Genomic DNA, 15,973 nt, shown 5'->3' on the forward strand with positions numbered 1-15,973 from the left:
TTAGACAAGAAAGAATTACAAGAGACAAACCTGATTGCTAATAAACATGGAAAAGCCTTTTACCAGTGGGCATGTGAATAATCATGCAGTGGAGAAACTACAAATCTAATGAATGTGGGGAAGCTAATTTTTAATGGATGCTACAATCAGCTACGTATCTGAGAATTCACACAATCAAGAAGCCTTGAAGATATGATGTGTGGAAAAACCTTTTCATGAAATCACACCTCCCTAGATAACTGACAATTCACACAGAGGAGATTTCCAATTCTTGTCATGTCTGACATCATCAAACTCAAGAAAATTCACCCAAGGAAGACACATGATTATAATAAATGTGGAAAAGCCTTTGCTTGAAGTCAGACTAAGCAGAATAGCAAATAATTCACACAGGGTGGGAAAGTGTGAATTTAATCAACATGGAAAAGCCTTTTCAGGAGAAGTCAAGCCATCTTCTGCTCCTTCTTTGGATGCATTAGCACAGTGCTGAGTTAAAACTGGAGTAGCTGCGGTGAGAAACTAGCACATACATCCCTCAAATAGTGATTAAAATAACTTTTTTAAACTTTTATTAAGTTTGGAAGAACAAACAAACAAAAAAACAAAACAAAACAAAAAAACAACTCCCATGCATTGCTTCCCTCTAATAATGCCTACAGCACCCATTCAGAAGCTGGGAACCTGGCCCATTTCAGGATTCCCATATAGGTGACAGGGCTCTATTCCACAAGCCAACACTTGCAGCCCCTCAGAGTATGCACTATTAGGAAGCTGGAATAATAAGCAGACATGAGATGTAAACCACTCACTCTAATATGAGATGGATGCCCCGAGTGGTGTCTTAATGATGGGACCAATTATCCCAGTCCTCTCACCATGCTTTCTAATAGTTTGCCCTAATTGAGGTCTAAGTTGACCATTGTACTTGCCAAATTCATAAATATGACACTAGAACATGAAGATGGTCCAGTAAAATGAAGGAAATGTAGAATTTTTGAAGCATTGGAAATTAAGCTATCCTTTGCAATCACTTCAGTTCAAAGGTTGCTTTAAAATACCTTCAGAAAGAAATCACAGATGAGCAGATTGATAGATGATAAATCATTTGCAAGTCACTTCAGGAAGCTGAATTTTAAGTCTACATCACATCAAACAACAACAGTTTAGCCCTAATGGCAAAATGCCCAGGATGATGGATGTAAGGTGGAATGCACACTATCATGAGTGGAATATGTGCAGTGAGGCGGAGGCTCAGCAGTGATGCCCAGTTATTGAATGCAAATGTAAGGAGAAACTATAGTTGCCAACAATTAAAAGTGAACCTGAGAAGGGGTTAAAATGCTGCAAACTCTAATACAGAATTCAAAATCGTCATTTCTCTAAGTGACAAATGAGACTCTAAGGAGAGGGATTAGAGAAATGTGAAAGTATTTGAATGTTTGGTGACAAGAATGTAAGAGAACAAAGATTTTGGAGATTGTCCCTGGATCTCCAACTGCCTAGCCCTTGTGGGAGGCCATGGGCACATGGTGCACTGTGCCCTTGGCTAACAGATCACACTATGGCCTATTCACTGAACATGCAACAAGAGTGATGGGCTGCACCCAGGTCTCTCTTCCCTACTCTGCTAGGACTTCCTTTGCAAACAACTTTAGGAAGTGAGACATTACATTCATCCTGCTTTAAGGAGCCTGCCCTGAGATATAATTTCCTGTGGTTCCTATGCTTCCTGACTTTTAACTTCATTGGAGGGTCCAGAATGTTTGCCTAGAACTTCAGCACTACATTTAGAAATAAGACAAGTTTCAAAGTTAGACCTACATAGCACAGCAGTATTCGGTGTCCCACTGTTAGCCTCAGCACACCCCAAAATTTTTCTTTGGCTTGTAGTTGCTCATCACGAAGGCCTATAACCGGGCAGAGGATGGTAGATGTAAGTATGAGTAACTTGCGTTCATTTATATTTACATCCTTTTTCAATCAAAGTAACCTGTATCCTGAAATTATACTGGAGGAAAATATTATAACATCTTGAGTTATTAATTATCTGGAAATGCTGTAGATTTTTTATTCTTTTACAAAGTGCTTATATTTATTTACTATTCATGAACATATTTATGTTTTCCATTCTATAGCATTTAAAACTATTATCACTTTGCACAACTACATTTATTCAACATACTTAATTTATGCATTAATTCAACAAATGGGAATATGGAAATAGGACTTTCCAAGTTACACAGTTTTTGCTAGGGGTTACTTGTACAGTTTTATACTGATACATTTGTCATGTTAAAATCATCTTTTTCAATTCATTCAGTAGAATTTTAGATATGGGTAAAGACTTAATAAACACTTATCTGGAACAAAATTGATAATGTCAAGTTGCATAATTTCTTTTTTTTAAAGATTTGTTTATTTTTTAATGGAAAGGCAGATATATATACAGAGAGGAGAGACAAAGAGGAAAATCTTCCTTCCAATGGTTCACTCCCCAAGCGGCAGCAACTGCTGGAGCTGAGCCTATCCGTGTCTCCCACGTGGGTGCAGGGTCCCAAAGTCTTGGGCCGTCCACGACTGCTTTCCCAGGCAGGCAGCTGGATGGGAAGCAGCCTGCCGGGATTAGAACTGGGGCCCATATTGGATCCTGGTGTGTTCAAGGCTAGGACCTTAACTGCTACGCTATCGCGCCAGGCCCAGTTTGAATAATTTCTAAGTTGAAGATAAAGTTATAAAGCCAACTTTCACTCAACTTTTCTGACATTTGTTTTCTTTGTTCTAAATAACTTTGCATTAAAAACATCTAGACTTGGGGCCCGGCGGCATGGCCTAGCGGCTAAAATTCTCACCTTCAGTGTACCAGGATCCCATATGGCCACCGGTTCTAATCCCGGCAGCTCCACTTCCCATCCATCTCCCTGCTTGTGGCCTGGGAAAGTAGTCGAGGATGGCCCAAAGCTTTGGGACACTGCACCCAAGTGGGAGACCTAGAAGAGGTTCCTGGTTCCCGGCTTCGGATTGGCGCAGCACCGGCCAATGCGCTCACTTGGGGAGTGAATCATCTGATGGAAGATCTTCCTCTCTGTCTCTCCTCCTCTCTGTATATCTGGCTTTCCAATAATAATACATAAATCTTAAAAAAAAAAAAAAAAACAAACCTCTAGACTGGGCTCGGCAACATGGCCTAGCAGCTAAAGTCCTCGCCTTCAACACCCCGGGATCCCATATGGGTGCCGGTTCTAATCCCGGAAGCTCCACTTCCCATCCAGCTCCCTGCTTGTGGCCTTGGAGGGCAAGGTAGGACAGTAGGGGATGGCCCGAAGCCTTGGGACTCTGCTCCCATGTGGAAGACTCAAAAGCAGCTCAGGGCTCCTTACTTCAGATTGCCTCAGCTCCAGCATGTCAGCTCCTTGAGGAGGGAACCAATGACTGGAAAATCATTCTCTCTTTCTCCCGTTTCCTCTGTACATCTGCCTTTCCAGACATAATAAACCTGTAAAATGATATTTAACATGTGCACCAATATTAATTTATGTTTTCAATATTTTTGTTACTAATACATTACGCCTGTGATTATAGCAGTGATTAAAAATTCTTAGAAGAAAAGTAAGGAAGGAGGAAGTGGGGATTGAGGGAGGAAGGGGAGAAAATCATGATTATGTTCTTAGATTTTAATCCACGAAATACAAGAAATTTTTCCCTTATATTAAAATTTTTGAAAAAAATGAAAAATTGAGGAAAAGAGCAAAAACTTCGATTTTGATCATTCTGCACAAATTATAATTCATAGCTCATAGATGTGTAGCAGAGAACATCATAAAATTTGAATATATTTAGAATGGTTATATAAATAAAACTGTTTATAATAAATTGTCATGATCTTAATACTATTTTCTACACTCTGTAGGCACAATTTTATGCGACAAGATATTTGATTATAGCAAGACAGAATTCTATGGCACATTCCTTATCTTTCTCAACCAGGTCATTGAAGAACAATTAATAAAAATGTGAAGAAAGCTATTTTCTTTCGGTATTTAGAGCTTCCCCGTTTTGCACATCTTACTTTCAAGTAATCCTTCCACTAACATAGCTACCTGCTTTGCACCAAAATCTGTATGATAAAGCAGCCTTCCAACGGAAAACCAGTCATAGAACCCGAATAATGCCCCATTTTAATTATGCACATTTAATTCTAAGAAAACAACCATGGTGGCAAACGAAAGGGGTCTGAAACCATAGTTCCTAAAAATAAATTATAATGAATCTCCTGTAATGTAGCATGCTGCACCTGACTATGTCCTTGCACTGTTCAAATTTGTATTTTATTTCAGTTTTTTGGAGCTGCTTGTAATGACATTTCTGGTCTCATCTGTTGCTAGGTCTTCCATGTTACACTTTAAAAACTCACGTGGCAGTGGAAACCTGTACTTTGGATGGTACGTAGGAGAGATCTGCTGTCTAGTACAGTGAAAAAGTTAAAGACTTAGTTTTACAACTTCAGTAAAGCATAACAGAAAATTTAAATGTACATAAAATTTTAAATATACATACATAAGAAATCAATTTTATGTTGTTCCATAAAGTAAATGTTTTTTCTTCTCTGAAGCTAGGAGAGAAATGCGTGCACCCACAATATTTTGCTAAATCTATGCCACTAATTGCTGCTCATGAAACTGCAGAGTAAAACCACACTTATGCTGATTAAATTCAGCTGAATGGAAATGATACGGTTATCATGGATATATTGTGTATGGATTATTTTATTCAAATCATAATAAAACCCATTCTGCAGGCATTCTATGATGTGCCTTCTTTCCCTACTTTAAGATCATTGCCTTAATTCCCGCTTTTGATTATATTAATAATACTGATTTCAGGGGAAAAAAACAGCATGCAAAGATATGTATAGAATATCTCCATATAAATTGTCTTTGGAAATTTTGAAAATGATCACCTTTTATTTTTAAAGATGTATTTATGTGCTTTCAAAATAGAAAAGAGAAATAAAGAACGAAACACAAAGAGAAAGTTTTCCATCTGCTGGTTTACTCCTGACATGTCCCACACTGTCAGATCTGCTCCAGCTTGAAGCCAGGAGCACTGAATGCCATCAGGGTCTCCCACAGCATGAGCAGTGGCACAAACACTTAATAAATCTTCTGTTGCCTTCACAGGCACATCAGAAGTGGAGCCGGCTGGACTCAAACCAGTGTTCTGATACCAGATGCCAGCCTTGTAGGGGGAAGTCTTCCTCATTGTACTACAAACCCACCCCTGAACCACAAACAGCTTAATTATAAAACTAAAATAATAATACCATCTTCAAAAGTCAATTATAGTAAACAAAGTATGCAATAAACTGCAATGTACTTCTATGAATAACTTCATCATCCATATAAATACAGGTTTAAGCAATTTAAAATTGTAGTAAATATATTGAAATATAATTTAAATTCCTCTTATTACACCATTGTAATCATTTTAATTCTGGATTTAGATCTTCTTATACAGTGTGTTAAAATAAAGTGTATGCATTAACAAATACATTCTGACGATATTTAACAACTGTATTTTAGAAATTCGTTTTAATCTACAAATGGAGATATTGACGAATAACCCCCTTCAGGGTTAGGCATTTTGAACTGCGTTTATGATGATCATAAACATAGTAAAAATATGTGTATAATTATCTTTGAAAACTATTCCAACATTTAAAGCTTTTAAAACAATGTAAAATTGCAGGGACTTAAACATAGATTTTGTGAGTAGCATCAACTGTCTCAATTTATTATAGACCCTACTATGGGAATTATGAATTTAGAGTCCCATGAAATTTTGGGCATTGTGAAAATTCCGTTTGACTTTAAGGAAATAACAATTCTATCATTTCAACAACTGCTAGAAAATATGTACCTTGGGAATGAGAACGATGGCTCAGTGGCTAAATCCTCCCCTTGGACCCTATAGAAGAACCATTTGCCATCCAGCAACCTGCCGGTGGCCTGGGAAGGCAGGAGAGGATTTCCCAAAACCTTGGGAACCTGCACCTGCATTGGAGACCCAGAAGAGGCTCCAGGCTCTGGATCAGCTCAGCTTTGGCCGCTGTGGCCACTTGGGGAGTGAACCAGGGGATGGTAGCTCTTTCTGTATCTCCTTCTCTCTATAATTTGCCATTTCAATAAAAATAAATAAATCTTTTAAAAAGGAAGAAAATATGTACCAAACATTTGGGTGGAGAGATCTGTAGCATTTTAAAAATTTTGATGACCTCTGATGAAAAGGAAAATGGAGAAGCAAGGTGACCATACAGGTCAAAAATTGGCTTACACAATGATACTATTAGAAAAAAAAAAAAAGATAAAATTAGCATGGAAAAACACAATTTTGAGAAGTTTCTGAACATTGAAGTTGCTTGGTACTTTCTTGTAAGTTTTGTTTTATTTTTATTGGATAGGCAGATCTAAACTTAGGACAGCCAAATAGAAAAATTGTCCACCTTCTGGTTCGCTCCCCAAGTTCCAGAGCGCCAGAGCTGAGCCGATCCAGCCAGGAGGCTGGAATTTCTTCTGGGTTTCCCACACGGGTGCAGGGTCCCAAGGCTTTGGGCTTTGGGCTCTATTGCTTTCCCAGGCCACTAACAGGGAGCTGGATGGGAAGTAGAGCAACTAACTGGACCTTGAACCAGTACCCAGATGGGAAGTCTGCAATTGAGGACTTTAGCAACTAGGCTATTGCGCTGGGCCCTGCTTGGCTCATTTTAAGAATTCAAGAAAAATCGTTTACTTCACTTTTGAAAAATAAATTAAAATGACCATGACATATCCTATGAGTTTTGTATACAAGTAGATTATTGGTGCTAACCCTAGGTGACCATAATCAACACAAAAACAAGCAAACAGAAACAACAAAATATACAGCAGAAATCCCAGCATGCAGTATAACAGAGGTTATGTTTTTGCCCAGAAAAATATGTCATGGTCAGGAATACAGTCACAAGCATTTTTGGAGAAATTTTTAGAAAGCTCTGCAATCACATTTTAAATGAATACAGAAAATTAGCTGGATATTAAGGCTAAAAAGTCAATTTTGCTTATAATAATGATCCCAAAGGAATTGTGTCAGGTTTTCATTTATAGTTTGCAAAATTGGAAATCAATCCAAAATCAAATAAAAACTATGGATCTTCATTTCAAAAAAATATAAGGGGAAGGTAGTTTGCCAAGTGATTCAGACAATATTTGGCCAGATTTAGTTTTATTTGACCTCCCACTCACCACCTCCCATCCTCACTTCCAACCTCCTCCTAAGTTTCTGCGTTTGAATCTCAGCTCTGGCTCCTGACTATACTTTGTGAGAGAAAATGCAAACACTTGAAGTGTATCAGATTCTGCCACTCATAAAGGAGATGGAGGATGAGGTCCCTCCTCTTGGATATGGTGAGCCTGTAGGTGGGGAAAAAAAATCTGTATCCAAAAGTTATGTTACTGAAATTGAATGCCCATAGCCAAAAATGGGGAAAAGTCCTTCTGTAACTTAGCAGAAAATTTAAAAGGCAATGACTCATAATCAAAAGAGGCACACTCTAAAACTTATAAAAGAACACATCAGCTCCTATTATAACCTTTGAAAGATAAATAAGCAAGATTAAAGTGTGGATCTCAGAAAACGTGTACCTGATGTCCATGAATGGAAAGAATTTTGCAGAACATGATCCACAAGTGAAAAGCAAAACATCATGATCATAGGCTCTCACTCTAGGATTTGCATACACAGGGATATGAAGGAAACACACACAGCAAAACAGTATATTCAAAAGCAAAGGGGATGATCATGTTGTGGTAGTAAGCTTGTCATGATTAGTGATAGAATGGTAGAAAAATGCAAGAATAACATGATAAGAAGATGTAAAGGAAGTTGCTAAAAAAAGAGGTCAGTTGGAAAAATTGCAATAAAAATTTCCATGAACTGAAATAAGTGAACATGAGGAGATTTAATGAACACATTCAAATAAATATATTCAGTATTTTCATGGCTCATGGAGCTGAGTCCCTGACACCTACTTGAGATACCTGGATTATGTTTTGCTCCCAGTTTCAGCCTCGTCACGTCCTGCCTGGACACTCTAGGGATTTGGGGAGGCAACCCATGGTTGGAAGAGCTTTCCCTTCATGTTGGACAAGGACAAACAAACGAACAAAAAGCAACAAATCAAACTGGCTATTTGAAGGGAAATTGAGACAAAACCCGATTCAATCTGAAATATAAAGACATATTTGTGGGAAACCTTGAACCTTAAGTCCCCAGAGTCAAGTACTTTCATTTGGTGCATACTCAGGGGCTGCCTTTCAGTTACTAGACCTTGATGGAGGTATGAGAGTTGGAGACATGAAAGTCACATTTTCTGTTCTCAAGACATTAACAGCAGAGTCTGTAAAGCTTACATGCACACAATGAGCTTAACTGATTAAAAAAAAAAAAAGATGCAGTGTGTGGGTCCTAACGTCTTTACTTGTACCTAAGTTTCTGAACCCACAGACAGCACCATTCATTCCACTTCTGATTCTGATATGCCACACCAGAGCACCATTTCAGTGCCAAAGCATTAAAGGATAATGTGCTTAGTGCCAATGGGGGAAATTTGGTGGCTCAGCTTGTTTAGGGGCTGCCTAGAATACAGGCATCCCAGAGGCAGCTGAATCACTTCCGAGCTGCTCCAATTCCCACCCAGCTCCCTGCCCGTGCCCTGAGAAGGAACAGAACATGGTCCAAGTGCATGGGCCCCTGGTTACCCCACATAGGAGTTGAAGACCCAGACCCTGGCGTCACCTGCCTGTTGTGCTCATTTGGGGAGTAAACCCAGTGAACAAAGGTTTCTCAAGCTTCTTCCCACCACCAATGCTTTCTTTCCAATGAATGAATAAATCTTTACAAACATTAAGGAAAAACAGACACAATACAATACCAATTGCAAGAACAGTCATGCCAGCTTCATGCAGAACCAATTTTTCTTCTTTCATTCAGTCATTCAGCATACAGTCACTCAGACACATTGTACGTCGGTTCACATTTTGCGTTTAACAGAGTCCCAAAGTATTTTCCCTTAAACTACGCTCAACTATTTAAAAATAACAAAGTCTCAGAAATTCCTGAAATGAAACTATTGCTAGTTGGATATTTCTATTGCAAGATTTTTTTCCTTTTCAAATAAGTAGGAACAGCTCAATTTTCTTCTTTGCAACTTTATTTTAGGTACAACAGGATTTTGAAAAGCATGTCCTAATATTACATCCAATATCAGGAATAGTCATATCAAATACACTGAATGAATTTCCTGCACACATTCCCAAAGTTGACCACATCTTTCACACTCACACTTAGGAACGCTGCTTTGAGGGGTGGCACTCAGTGCTGGGCAGGATTCTTACACACACGTTAAACTATAGGCAGTAATCTAGAACAGCAAGTGACTGAAGCTTGGCATAATGCTGGGAATACGCAATACAATGCTCAATCTGAAATTCAGGTTAATTCAGGTAACTACAGCCCGGCAGGTATGAAGTGATCTCATGAGCAGGATTATTGATATAGATGCAAGATAATAACCTAATCTATTTTAAAAAAACATGCCTAAGGTTCACAAATTACAAATGAAATTTCAAATGAAATGTTTTCAATTCTAAGTAATCTGGAACATCCAGTGCATTTTGGAAAGGTTTGATGTGATAAAATCACAGTATGGATCTCCAGAGAATGGCACTGACCTTTGCTTTGAAGATATCCTGATTATAGACTGTATTTGGAATGAAAAATACTGACAGGGTATAATGAAATGCCAGGTTTGAGCCAAAAAAAAAGTGACATCAACTTTAAGAACAAGACTGAATTCCCACAATGAAACAGAACATGTGAATCATTCAGTGACAGAAATAAACTGAGGTATAGTCAGGTTCAGGGGGTTTTACATCTGAAAAGTCAGTTTCTGTTGAGGGACAAAAGTGTTCAAAACTTTGAATGATGAGAGGATCTTTCTATTTCTCCGCACGGAGGAGGGAGGGTAACATTTGGCCAATTCCTCCTGAAAAGCAAAATTTAGGGAATTAAAAAGCATGAACACAACACAGCAATGGAAGATAGAAAAGAGTAGAGTGGCTGTGTGTACCTTGAGCAATAGCAGTCATCCTCAGCTCCACAGGCCAGCGTAGTTTCCATGGAGATCAGAAAAGAGAGGCCCCCCAGCCACAAAGAGCTTCATATCTGGCCAGTTGTAGCAGTGGGTGTACAGGCAACTTGGCAGTTGGTTCAAACTTACAGTCTGGTCTGCCCAGATGGTTTCCTGGTTGATCCAGCCCCTGCTACAGGTGAGCTTCAGCATTCTCCTCCCGGACCCTGCAGAAGAATCGTGGCCAATCTCACGGCTGTCCTCTAGAAACTTCTTAGCACGGACGTCATAGAAGAACAGGGAGCCATGCACAGTTCCCAAGGTGATAATGTCCTGGTTGTAGCTCATTGAGCACACACTGGTGCCATATTCCCTACAGGGCAGGGCCCAGAAGTTGTTCTGTGGCTGGCGTGGATCCAGGAAAGAGACATAGGTACTAGAGCCCACAGCATACAGAGAGAGCTCATCGCAGTAAGTCATGCACACATTCCCTCCAAAGTAGGGCATCCTGATGGAGAGCAGCCTGGACAGGTTGCTCTGAGCTTTCCAGAGGTGGAAGTAGCCATCCAGAGAAACTGATCCCAGTTCCTGGTTTCTGCTGCTGAAGGCCAGGGCACGTACATCGTGGTGACTGGGAAGAGGGCTGTTTGCAGAGACATCTACCATATCCATTGGACGGATGTGGCCATACACAGGGATGCCACTGCTACTGGGCCGAACATTGCCATCCTGGAAAAGTTCACGGTCCAACTGCCACAAGGCCAGGGTGCCATCACGGGAACCGCTCACCACCACGGTGTCACTCACCCAGGCGATGGCAAAGATCCAGTCTTTGTGGCCTTGGATGTCACCCAGGCACACAGGGTCCATGGTGGGCAGCTGGTACACGGCCAGGCTATTGGGGTTCTTGCCTCCTGTGGCCAGAAGTGTCTTGGAGGGATTCAGCTCAATGGCGTGGATGCCACAGCCAGGCAGGCTCCCGGCTCGAGGAGGCTCTCTGTCCACCATGAGGGGGCAGTGTGTGATCTGGCCCGAGTGCACGTCCAGCCTGAACAGCTTGTTGCACTTGGTGCCACACACCACCTCCCTGCTATTCAGCCATTGTGAAGCAAACACTTTGTCCAGGGTGCCCAGGTCCAGTTGGTGTTCCCTCAACATTTGGGGCAGGCTCCGTGCTGCGAGGCTGTTCAGCTGACTTTCAAAACCCCTTTCTGCCAGCCGTCCCTGTGCACCCACCTGGCGGTCCTGCAGGTAGTGCACCAGGGAGCGACGTGTAGCTAGCCCAGTCCCTGGCAGTCCCTTTTTGGTCTCCATGGCCAAATCCTTTAAAGAGGACCTAGTGGCAGCTACTTGTTTGGTACAGTACCTTGGTCAGCACCGAATAAGAAGCAGTATAGGTGTGGGAGTCCGCGTTGGCGTTGCCCTGGGTGGTGTGGCGAAGGAGATGGCTTCGCTGCCTGCCCAGGGTAGAGTTGGGCCGTGTGGCTGCTCTGCCTTAGCCTGGAGTGCGGGTTTTCCAGAGCGTGGAAGCTGAAGGACCTTTAGCGACCGTTGGTTGAGATTCCAAGATGGCGGCGGCGCTCGCTGAGAAGCGGCTCGGCCCGGTGCCTCAGGCTCTACTGGAGGCGCCAAAGCTGAAGAGGCGTGACGTGGCCCAAGTGGAGAATGGCTGAAATCTCAGCCAATGGCAGAGTGGCTGTGGAGCCGGAAGGGAGGACCCCACAGGGTGAGAGGTGAGGAGGGCCCCTTGTGCTATGGGTGGGGCCAGTGGGTGGGGCAGTTGGGAGGGGCCGTTGGGAGGGGCCTTTGGGAGGGGCCAGTGGGTGGGGCAGTTGGGAGGGGCCGTTGGGAGGGGCCAGTGGGTGGGGCCGTTGGGAGGGGCCAGTGGGAGGGGCCGTTTGGGAGGGGCCAGTGGGTGAGGCCGTTGGGGGGTCAGTGGGAGTGGCCGTTCGGAGGGGCCAGTGGGTGGGGCCGTTGGGAGGGGCCAGTGGGTGGGGCCGTTGGGAGGGGGCTGTGGGAGGGGCCGTTGGGAGGGGCCATTGGGAGGGGCCAGTGGGTGGGGCCAGTGGATGGGCTGGTAGAGCCTGCTTCTTTTTGGTGGAGTGTAGCACAAGCCAACCTGGAGTGCAGGGTGGGGAATGGAGCCTCAGGAGTTGGTTTCCAGACAACAGGAACCTAGGGACCTGGGAATGATGCATTTGTGCATTTTTTTTCTATTCATTTATTCATTAATTACATTATATTACATGACACAATTTCATAGGTACTGGGATTCTCCCCCCTTCACCCCAAACCCCTCCCACATTGTGCATTTTATTTTTTAAGATTTATTTATATTACAAAGTCAGATATACAGAGAGGAGGAGAGACAGAGAGGAAGATCTTCCATCCGATGATTCACTCCCCAAGTGAGCCGCAACGGGCCGGTGCGCGCCGATCCAAAGCCGGGAACCTGGAACCTCTTCCGGGTCTCCCAAGCGGGTGCAGTGTCCCAATGCATTGGGACGTCCTCAACTGCTTTTCCCAGGCCAGAAGCACGTAGCTGGATGGGAAGTGGAGCTGCCGGGATTAGAACCGGCGCCTTTTTTTTTTTTTTTTCTTTTTGAGGAACTAATTTGACAGTGAAAAGCGGTGGTAGTCTGAGGCCTCCATTTTTCCCGTGTTAGCCTCTGGAAAGAAGCACTGTACTCTTTCGGACACTTTGACACACAGTTCCCCTTCCCCAGGCTTTCAAGTGTCCCCCCATGTAGTACTTCCGAAGGTCGCTCCTGTGGGTGGGGCCACCTCAGTGCAGCTGACTTCTGGACACAACGAAGTTCATGTTCACAGTGGGTTGTGTGGAGGCCACCTGATGGAGGGTCCCAGGCACACGGCAGACTCCTCCCCACTCAGTCCTCTTCCTCAATGCCACAGACAATTTTACCTTAATTTTTTTCTTTAATTATGTATTTGATAGAGACACGGATGTTCACTGCTCAAATGGCTGGAGGCCTTAGGGAGGCAGGATCCTGCAAAGCCAGCTGGTTCTCCCACTGAAATTTTCCGTGGCATTTTGGAAGCTTTGGAACAGCTGCAAGTAGAGCAGTGCCCATAAGGTTTTCTGGTGTTACAAGCCAAGCCTTAACGTGCTGTTCCACAATGCCTGGACCCTGGCTTTGCCTCTCTCTGCATCTTAAGGACCTTCCAACCAATAGTTGAAGTCTCTGAGCTCCTGTGCCATAACCCGTGGAAGGCTAGATTCCACATGCAGAGCTTGGTAACAAGTACTGCCTACAGTGCTTACCAGGATGCCTTAATTGGCTGTAGCCGTTACAACCTGGTGGGCTGCAATGATGGACAGAAGTGGGAGGATAGAAAGCAGGGTTTCCTTAACTGCTGTGCCTGTCCTTGACTCCCAGAGCCCAGGGGAAGTGGAGTAGAGCAATCCAGGGTGGGGAGTACCTCCCTCCAAGGCATGGGTAGCAGCCTTTCCTTCCCAGATGTGTGGCTGCCAGGAGACAGAATCTTGCTCCGCAGAAATATTTCCACAGAAGCCATAAGGGACTTTCCAGAAGGAGACAAGCATATAGGCACACAAGCGAGAATGTAGTTTCAGAGAATAGAGAATGGGCTTAGACTCTGGTGTGGTCTAAAGTTCATCTTCCATGTTCAGCCTGGATCCAGCATGCTCTCCCAGTCAATCTCTAGGAATTTCGTTACAGAGAGATACACATAAACTCCACCCCACTTCTGAGAATGGACAGCTGCTACCAATGCTACACACTCCCCCAGTTTACAGTACAAAAGCATGTTTATTGGCTGAGTTGGTAGGGGGGAGAGAGTGAATTTACTTGTTTCCTGTGTCATTGAGTAGGCCTCCTCTGCGTTATAGTTGCTCATCTCTGTCTCTGGCCCCCTTTACTTTTCCTGATGCCATGTAAAAATATCCCAATCTTTTTGTTTTGGGAGGTTCATCTCAAGGCACAGTTTCCACGCACAAGCCATGGTTTCTGCCTACACCCTGAGTGCACCACCTGCATTCCAGCATTCCGTAATTAATATTCCCTCAGTATTTGACACAAAAGTTGTTTTCGTACTGAGTTAGTGAGGTTAGAAGGGTGATTTTACTGCATTAAATTTTGATTTGCTCACTTTTAAGTTTTGTAGAGACGGGTTAAATGGTAGAATTATTTTTAGATTCCTGATGATTCCCCAAACTGAGATCCTTAATGGTTATGCGAGATTATATTTTCATGGGCAGAAGATTAGGGCTCTTTCTCACGTACATTGCATCAATTGTATTTCTGAATGAAAAGTGTTATATGGGCCCGGCGGCATGGCCTAGTGGCTAAAGTCCTCGTCTTCAACGCCCCGGGATCCCAAATGGGCGCTGGTTCTAATCCCAGCAGCTCCACTTCCCATCGAGCTCCCGGCTTGTGGCCTGGGAAGGCAGTCGAGGATGGCCCAAAGCCTTGGGACCCTGCACCCGTATGGGAGACCTCGAGGAGGTTCCTGGTTCCCGGCTTCGGATCGGCACAGCACCGGCCATTGTGGCTCACTTGGGGAGTGAATCATCGAATGGAGGATCTTCCTCTCTGTCTCTCCTCCTCTGTGTATATCTGACTTTGTAATAAAATATAAATCTAAAAAAAAAAAGAAAGGTGTTATATAAAGTAATGGACTTGTATATTTTAAATGATAAAGAATTTACTAATCTTGGCTACTCAGCGAAATAAAATGAGGTCAATATTCTGGGGAAAGTGTCTGGTGAAGGTACTTTAGCAAAGTGGAAGTCAATAGGAAAGCTGAGCACTCCTGAGGGATGTTATTTTAATGCCTACTGAATGGGTGCCTCGAGATATTTTCTGCTAACTTCCAGCTGTGAACTCACAAATACTGTGCAACTGAATTGTGTATCAGTGCAAGGGCACTGTGTTTGCAGGTGTTTCCCATGAATGTTCAGTCCAGTCTTGGGAAGTTAGCCTCTTAACACTGCTAGGTACATTTTGCACAGCAAATGTTGTTCCCTTCCTATGCTGTTTTAAACCACACTTGTTATGGTAAGGAAATCCCTGAGGAAGGGTATTTCATAAAGAAAATAAGTTCATTTAACTGTCAATTGTGGATCTAATGGCAAGAATCTGTGATGAGGGCTTGCACCCACTTATCAGGTTGATTGACCGTACCACCCTGCCCTTCCTTCCTCCTTTCATGCCATTCAAGTTAAATGATTGCAAGAAACTGGTTCTGGAGTCTTCTCAGGTGCTCCCAGTCCCTCCCACCTCTGGTGCCATTCAAGTTAATTGCCAGAGAGGAAATGACTGCAGAAGCTCTGCACACCTGGCCTTCCTGCTTCCTATTGTGCTAGGTTAGTTTAATTCAGTACAGGGAAACTTTGGGCTTTGGCAGCTCCCTTCTTGCCTATTGGAATTAGTTACTTGAATGTGTGGCAGCTTTGTTCTGTATGGCTTTCAATCTGCTTGGAGGTTGAGTGCTTAAAACCCCTAATTCTGCCACTGGGTGCAGTAGCTCCTGGAGTGCAGTAGGAGCTGCTGTCTGCCACGTTTGGGCAGCAAATACTCCTCCTGACATCCTGCACTTGTGTCCAGTGTGATTTCTCTCTCACTCCACAACCACTCTAGAATTGGGTCAATTGTAGATTCAGATCCCTTGTCTATGCCACGTGTTGGAGGTTACAAGGTGGCAAATCGTTATACAGGGAGAGATCACATGAATAGGAAGCTAGAGAGAAACTGTGGCCGCAGCTGTACTCCACAGGTCTCTTCAATAGGTGATTGTATCCATGGTGATGGTGATTTACAATATTGAATA

The 15,973-nt window shown here is 43.1% G+C and overlaps 1 protein-coding gene across 1 annotated transcript; it reads right to left on the bottom strand.

Moving 5' to 3' along the window:
• Positions 1 to 9,959: 9,959 nt before the first annotated feature.
• On the bottom strand, positions 9,960 to 11,476 carry LOC101522753 (DDB1- and CUL4-associated factor 12-like protein 2). Its single transcript, XM_058659135.1, has 2 exons — positions 10,163 to 11,476; positions 9,960 to 10,078 (listed from the first exon to the last, which is right to left on the bottom strand). Exon 1 carries the CDS (start codon positions 11,474 to 11,476, stop codon positions 10,184 to 10,186), a length of 1,293 nt encoding a protein of 430 aa, XP_058515118.1. The 3' UTR covers positions 9,960 to 10,078; positions 10,163 to 10,183.
• Between the last annotated feature and the right edge of the window lie 4,497 nt (positions 11,477 to 15,973).

The sequence above is a fragment of the Ochotona princeps genome, chromosome X (assembly GCF_030435755.1).
Source record: "Ochotona princeps isolate mOchPri1 chromosome X, mOchPri1.hap1, whole genome shotgun sequence".
Taxonomy (NCBI): domain Eukaryota; kingdom Metazoa; phylum Chordata; class Mammalia; order Lagomorpha; family Ochotonidae; genus Ochotona; species Ochotona princeps.

Bases quoted from the DNA above. Each gene is read 5' to 3' on its own strand.
- LOC101522753 (XM_058659135.1), bottom strand. From the start codon at position 11,476: ATGGAGACCAAAAAGGGACTGCCAGGGACTGGGCTAGCTACACGTCGC.